This window comes from Apis dorsata, unplaced genomic scaffold (assembly GCF_000469605.1).
Source record: "Apis dorsata unplaced genomic scaffold, Apis dorsata 1.3 scaffold_444, whole genome shotgun sequence".
Lineage (NCBI taxonomy): Eukaryota > Metazoa > Arthropoda > Insecta > Hymenoptera > Apidae > Apis > Apis dorsata.
The window spans coordinates 13,497-21,967 of NW_006263692.1; the positions used below are offsets into that span (position 1 = coordinate 13,497).

Genomic DNA, 8,471 nt, shown 5'->3' on the forward strand with positions numbered 1-8,471 from the left:
TTTTTTTCGAGAAACATTAGCCATTACGTTTATCGGCGACCAAACCGCGATGCAGAGTTTTCAGCGACGGAGAATCATCCGATTGCCAAGAGTCATTCACGCGACAGTTTTTACTTTCTTTTCATTACTGCAGAAGACAACATTTACATTTAGGCTTCTTCTTTAAGGTGACGTGTTCGACCTGCGAAGCGTCGCCTGGTCCCTGCGCTGTCATTCTAGCGACTTCAACGGTAGCTGCTCTCGACGATGTGACAACCTGTGTTATTAATAATATTTCGTTAATCTTTTAAATATATAAGTGCTAATTGAATTAATTAAAAATAATTAATTATAATTAAACAATAAATTAATTAATATTTTACAATTGTAAAAGATTCAGGACCGAGATTTTGCATTTATCCAACAATGATATTGAAACACTTCTCTTGATATAATGCAAAGAAAAGTCAGAATTTGTTTATTTTTTTTTTTTATATAATATAAAAAAGTAGAATAAATGAAAGAGAATAAAGTTAAAAATCATAGTGTTTTTTTATCTATGAGACAATATAATGTCATTTTTTTTTATTTTTGAATCTTTTTACATGAAATGTTTATCAATGAAATATTTTAACGAAAAATTTTCTTGATCAAAATAAGATCAAACGTAATATAATTTGCATTTATATTTATAGTAGTGTTTGGACATATGATCACGAATTTGTTCGCTTATTTGATCAGGACTATTCCCATCAATTCCTAGAATTACTGGTTTGAAGTAGAACTTGTTATTTATGACTCGCATCGGTATGTTTTAATAACTAGTAAATTAAATTAGCGTAAAATATAAATTAAATATTTACTTATCATCATAAAACGAACTTGATGGAATTTTTAAGATCAATTTTTAAGATTTTAAGATCAAAATGATAGTTAATGTGATTTTTAATATTATTTTTGATCGAATCTTGATTAATTAAATTTAATTTTCGTATCATTTATGATTTTATATTATTTATTTTATTTTTATTTTACAAATAATATACAAAAGATATTAAGTACAACTGTAATTTATATTAATTTTAAATAATTATTTTTTAAATATTTTATTTCATATTTTTTAATAGAAATTAAACAAATAAATATTAAGATTAAAAAATTATTACTTAACTTGATTGTTAATATATTCTATATATTTTGTCTCACTCTATTTCTCACTCTTACGCTTGATGCAGTAGAAAAAAATGAATGAAAATCGGATAATTTTTAGAAATTCACTTCTAGATATATAATCTACCAATATAATATCTATGAATATCTAGATATATTTTCGGATGCTCTAAATTTTATTATGTTTAATACATAAAAAATGTTATTATCATACATAAATATATTTGATCTTATTTTGATCACAAATATATTGATAATTTCATTTAAAAAAAAATTTTATGGATATTTGATTTTAGATCGGATTATATGGTTGGCACATCAAGTTGCAATGTATCATAAAATCCCTATATCATAGAATGGTGAATTTTTATAGTTATTTTTGCTATAGTCAATATTATCAATATTATCGACAAAAATTATATTACAAGCCATTAACTTGTAAACTTTATTTCAATTCAATGACACTTAGATAATTTAAGTAATTTGCAAACATAATGGTATAATATTTTAACGCATATATAAGTATATGAGTTAATTAATCAAACTGCATGAAATGAAAAAAAGTGAAAAGGTTAGTTACCTTATCGTTGACAGGCTGCTGACTATTCGCGGTTGCAGCTTTCATCGGAGTTCCATGGGCGTTTCCATTCTCCTGCCCAGGTTTCGGCGAAGAATTCGCATGTCGATTCGTAGAATTCGCAGAGGATTTTAGCAAGGGACTGGAACTGGAATCGTGATCAACAGTAGTTTGCGCGTTGTCGGTAGTATCGCATCCTGGCAATGGTGGAGCTGTCTGGCCAGGGGTCGGAGTGATAGGTTTTCCACCTTTTATCAATTCCACTATCTCGTCAGCTTCCCTCGAAAGGTCACCGTCTGGTCTGAATGGATTATCCCAACCACTATCCGTGCTGGAAATGAATTTTTCCCTGTTAAATCTTCATCTCCTAAATTAGGTTCAAAATATCAAATTTTACTCGGCACTCTCTCCGTTTCGCTGATCATTTTACCGATGGTAAAGTAGATATCTAAAATTTTTAGTCACGTGATAGAAGTTAGTCATTGTTTTATAACAAGTGAATAATTCGTTCGTTATTTTTGTCTATTATCTTCAGTGCATGAGTTAAATTAAGTTTAATTATGATTGCCATTTAACCGTAACATTGACCACGATATCGGATTGCACCTAATTATAATTTATATTCCTAACCTCTTTTAGTATTGCACGTGTACAATACGTGAACATGTGAATCGTTCTCGAGAATTAATGGAAAGTATTCAACAATTTATTACCAATTAACAATCTATTCTTTTTTGATTCATTTAATAGCACCATATAACATATCAAATAAAAGGTATTTTGAATATCAAATGAATTGATTTTTTTTAGAAAAAAAATTTTAATTGTACATTAAATGTGAATTTACACAAAATGTGATTGTTAAAAAGAAAGACAAATAATGGTACGATGAAAAATGAAGAAATGGAAAAATAAAATAACTAGACGGATATTCGATAAGAAAGTTGAAACTGCTAGAATTGTCGGAAATCATTGGAATATGGCCAACAATTCGATATTGTGAAACAAAGTGTCGATTCTTTCGCTTTCCCAGTTGCGATTAATCTTGGATTGCATTCCATTGCATTCACTCAGAGAATTTCACCATCTTAAATGAGAAACAACCTATCTTTCACGTCCAAGAAAAAATTGCGTTAAAAGATTTTTATTTTTGATAATTCATTAATGATACAAAATGATATTTAGTTTTTTTTTAAAATGTTAATATTCAAATATTTTTTTGTATCTACTTTTTACATATATATATGTAAATAATAATATCGAAATATTTTTAAAATTAATCTATAATCCAATTTATAATCCATAATTTATAAATCCAAAGCGATTTTATTTGCTACTGAATCACAAGGTAAGTTTTAAACCAGTGAAATTTTAAAAAGGAATGGAAAATTTTCGATTGAAAACAATGAAAAATTGGCCGAATTACAAGAAATGTATCATTTTATTTTTGAACTGTCATTGGTATGCTGCAAATATGTACGTATACATACAATAGTATTTTTACAAATAGAAAAATACTTTTCTCATTCAATTAAATTAATTTATCATAAAAAATTAAATTTTTATTTTTTATATAATAAATTAAGCTTAAAATTAGTTTAACATTTAAATTGATAAATAACAAATATTATTTGACAATACATTTAATTGCTAAAAAATAAATTACAGATTTATGAAATTGGATGGATTCCGAAAAAATCGGAAAATGAATTCGAGTGAATATAATCTGGAAATTCAAATATCTCCGAATCGGTCGAATCAAAGCCATTCAAATCCTCGTAACCAGGTAACTAGCGATTTTCGATTGTCTCTAATACTTGCTTAATCCCGCCTGAGTCCATCTAATTTTTTCATACTTGCCCTAATTTCAAATATTGAGTATCTGCACGCTCTTAGAAATCATATATTAATATATTCTCATTTCTAGAAATGGATCTATATTTTCCAAATCTCAACAACTGTCTGTTCAACTATTCAATGAATTATGGTAAGCTCATTTTCTTTAAAAATTTTTTTAATCTACGCAATATTTTACTTCTTTATATCTTTCTTACAGATCGAGGATGGTTTTGAATTTTCACTTCTCACAATATCGCACAATCCAAATAATAAAAAATAATATAAGCTCTCTCACAATCTCTCAATTAATTAATTTCAATTACATTAAAAGCAGCATGAGTTGAAGATCGGTAAATTAGAATTATTAGTCGAGAGCTCGTTTGTTTTCAAGACGATGATTACCTTTCATTGCCATCCGTTTCTTTAGGCACCTTGATCACGTAATACACGTGGCCTCCGTGGGTGGTCGTCATTTTGCTCGCGCTCGCGAATCCACGTCGTACGATATCAACATCGGACACGTCCAAAGATCCGAGAGATTAATTCTGCCTACTCTCTCGCGCTATGTCTCGAAGCAGGCACTTTTACACCTGGACATCGCATCGATTATGACGTAATTGTCCATTTTATCGTATTATATTTTTTCCTCAATGTCTCTCAATGTTATACTCTTCAACAACGTCTTCCCTAACGATCGAAATTATATTTCCTCGAAATATCTGTCTCACGGAAAGAGCTCTCCTGTGATTTCACATCAACCAACTCGAATAATAAGATTTTATTTTTAAGCGGAATCGTGGCGGGAGATCATTGCAACTATTTCTCACTATCTTTCTCTCCCACGTACGATTTTCCCCTTCCCGATCCCATCCCTCCTTTCTAGTTTCTCTTTCTCCGTTTGTCGCGGAACTCATTGACGCAACTCATTATTTCGAACTACTTTCACGATATACAATATTTATTCGTTACATTCTCTTTTTACGAATATATATATGAAGTAAAACGAGTAATTTTACAACGATAACGATACAATATAAATTTCTTCAAATGCTTGGTGCTCTCTTTTGCTAAATCATCCCTACCTTATCGACAAAAAAAATAAAATAAATTTTCATGTCTCTCGCAGATACACGATGTATATTTACCGGTTTCGAGTTATTTAACGAACGAAATACTGGGTCAAGAAAGTTCGAATGGATGGATGGATGGGCGAACGATGCAAATTTTCCAACTAAATCGCAACTCTGCTCGAGCATTTTTAGACCGTGAGGAATGGCCGTTTCGACGTTGCAAACAACTCTGGAACTCGATCTCAGAATAAACTCTGGTATGATGCCTCTTGAAAAAAAGAAGGAAGAAAAAAAAAAACAGCACGGAGTGTGTCACCACGTACGTAAATTTCGCACGAAAATCGCTCGGAGATTGATGTTATTTTTTTTCTCCGCTCGAATGAGAAACAAGGATGGAGAATCCTTAGATTTGTTTCGACGACGATTATAATGAAACGCGTAAGCGCTTTATCGATCCGTTTCAATCGAAGTTGACCTATTTCCTCCAATGTCCTCGACCTATTTACTCTAATTCCCATGTTGTCTGTCGCCATCTGTCCCCCTCTGTCCTTAACGCTATCAACAAGAAGTTTATCCCGTTTCGTGATGTGTCGTACGTGCGTGCATGTGTGTGTGTGTGTGAGAGAGAGAGAGAGACGTTTCTCTCGTTTTTTTTTGCTATTAGTCGATTCGTTTGCAACAAGCAAAAATTATATATGGATTTTTTTTCTTCCAAAGCGAAATATGACGAAAAATTAAATCAAGCTTCAATGGATGGACGATAGCAACAGTTTTTTTTATTATCCGTGGGCAATTAATTGTGCAACTGACATGAAGAGGTGAATGCGACTGGCATCGATCCGATTCTGTTTATAACCGTATGTCGAGTACATATGGCTTCCAGACTAGTCAATTCTCACCAAATGGTACGAGATAACGAAGTTGTACTGTGCACGATCTGGATACTCTTGCTCGATGTTTATCAAGTAGTAATATTGGTAACTATTTTAACAAGTTATTATAATTTATAGGTTATAAACTTTTCTTATATATAATTTTACGTTAGAATAAATAGAATAGAAGATTCTTTCTATTATTTAAAAGAGAATTTAAGTTATTCCATAATTTTACATCAAACAATAAGTAAACAATAAGAGTAAATAAATTTAGAAATTTCTTAATTCATACTTAAATCTCATTTACTTCGTTATTTTAGCTATTATGAAAGTTAATATCAGGCAAATTGCAATTTTTAAAATTTCATTGCTAAAATATTATTCGATCGTGATATCATAGTGATCGTTAATTACGATGAACAAGTTACCGGCAGAGCTTAAAAATACCCTTTTTATCTTTTGATCACTTTTCATCAGGTGAAATAATTGCTTCGATATCTTTACCTTCTGATGTTATAAATAACGATGAGTTCGATGCTCCAAGTTAAATATATCCTATCGATATTTTCCTACGTAAAGAGAACGATATTTTTTTTTTTTTCCCTCCGAGAAAAATTAATTTCACCTAGTACGAGTACTATCCCGTGTAATTGTTGAATGAACGAATAATTTCACATCTTCAAAATGATCGTCGATATTCAATAGAACTTGAATAAGAGCAACTCTCTGAGAGTTTTACTCTTAAATCTATTCGTATCCCAATGAGATTTTTATAATCGCTTTTTAACTTATGCCAAAGAATGCGAATATATTTAATAAATAATATACATAACAATAAAACTCTCGAAAGTTTATTTTTATTACTGTGTTGAGAGCGAAACTTGTTTTCAGAAACGCGATAGCCTACTTGTGAGAAATACTTTCGACAACAGTTTCTATCGTCAAATGCATTTCGTATCTTTTTAGAATTTTTCCAAAGTTTCCCTAGGAGTCCCTAGGGACTTCTAGAGATCTAGAGATCTCTAAAAGTGTAGGAAGGAAAGTTTCTTCGAAACCTGCAAATCGAAAAATTTGATATTATTCTTTGATTCTCAGAAAATTATTTATATATGTTTATTTTTTTTTTTTTGATTTTCAAAAGTTCTGAAAAATTTTTTTTTTTAAAATAATAAACGCGATACGAAGAAATTCGAGAAAAGAATTCCATTGTTCCGGATTGAAGTTTAGAAATTTTATAGTTAAACGTTTTTCGTTGGAAGCAATTTGCTTAGACGAATTCGTTATTTCGAGCAATGACATTTTCACGATCCTGATTAACGAGTGTTACGACCTTCCTGTTACGACGTTCGCAACCACTCCTTCCTTCTCACTTAAAATATTATATCTACTAGAAATCTAAAGAAATTGTATTATTTTTTTATACCATCTTAAAAAAGAATAATCTAAATTTAAGTTTCTTTAATAAATTTTTTAATTGTTTATATAAATGAAATTCTAATAAATAATTCTATATAAATAATTTACAAAAAAAAATGGCAAAAATAAAATAAAAAAGATAGGCTATTTTAATCAAAGAAGACGCTATGGAATCGGTTTACAACGTAATTGCAAAAAAATTTATCTCTACCACTTGCAGAAGCTACCCTTGACACGTCACGAAACTCGACGCACGAACAATGTAATTCGATCCGAGATTAAATATCAGTAAGACAATACTAATACCAATAAATTTTTTAGTTTTTATTTATTTATTTATTTTTTTTTAAATAAAATACGAACAATATTTGCAAAGTTTCTCTGGTTAAAACAAATTCAAACGTGACTTATACTCACTTATTTGATAAATAAAGAAAGAAACGAACAAATTTATCATTAAATATGATTGTTCAAATCGCGTCTTTTTTTTTTAAATCTTATAAATTCATAAAAATTTCAATCATCCCCCCCCAAAAAAAATTTATCTTTACATTATTACATTAACTCACCGATATATATATATTCTTTACAGTATTTCGATTCTCTTTCTCATTCACTCGTTTTGCTTTTTCTTTCATATTCGTTAACGTAAACGTAAGCTTCAAACTTTAATCGAGCTATTATTGAGAAGTAAAAATTTATAAATTTATAAATTTATCCGTTGGATAAAAAAAATTTCTGGAATCTTTTCCATTCCAATAGAATATTCATTGCAAGAAACAATTTTCTTGAGCAATTTTTATAATCACGCGTTGTATTCTCCTCGTATTCGAGCGCTAGTGATTCCATCAGCGATGGGGGTTGGCCAATAGTGACGCGACGAGGGTGGGTATATGGGTCATGGCTAGTCGCGGAATTCTCACTGTTCTCTACTGGCCACCAGTGGCCCACTGCCACATCTGTCTACACGGAAGAGTTGGAGAGTTGATTCCAAAATATCCAAAACTAATACACAAAATTGTCAATCGAAGCTTGTATATTAAATTACGAGCAAGTTAAACGAGATGGAAATAAAATGAAACCGCTCAATTATTTTTCCACTCTTTTTTTATCCCACTTTATTTAATGCAAAATTTAAATTAACTTGTAATTTAACACGATAAATAATCGTTTCGTTATTATTTTTATACTTATTCGTCGACTTTTAGAATTTTTAAGACAACTGTGTTTATTGCACAATTTGTTGCAAATAATGACTCTAAAGTTGAATTTTCATCAATTGGAAAAAAAAAAATACTTTTTATGATCTTATATATATAAATTTATTTACTTTTGTGTTTATAGTATCTCGTGTGGATATATTTTTGATCCAATGACACGTTTACGTGAAAACACGATCAATGGATAATGAGTTTCACCTTAGCACAATTGAGAACTTTAGAACAAATGGGGGACAGACAGATCCATTTGTAACAACTTTAGGAAAATTAAGAATTAATAAAAGTTGCTTTGACTTGATATTAAAAAAAAAAAAAAAAAAAAAAA

At 29.9% G+C, this 8,471-nt stretch overlaps 1 protein-coding gene across 1 annotated transcript in view; it reads right to left on the reverse strand.

The window, feature by feature from the left end:
* Nucleotides 1-8,471, reverse strand: part of LOC102672121 — a 58,551-nt gene continuing 50,080 nt past the window's right edge. The window contains exons 7-8 of the mRNA XM_006619801.2: nt 1,730-2,057; nt 1-256 (exon numbers count right to left, since the gene is read on the reverse strand). Of these exons, the coding sequence (XP_006619864.1) occupies nt 125-256; nt 1,730-2,057 (460 nt within the window). The 3' untranslated portion in view covers nt 1-124. The remainder of the gene's footprint in view (nt 257-1,729; nt 2,058-8,471) is intronic.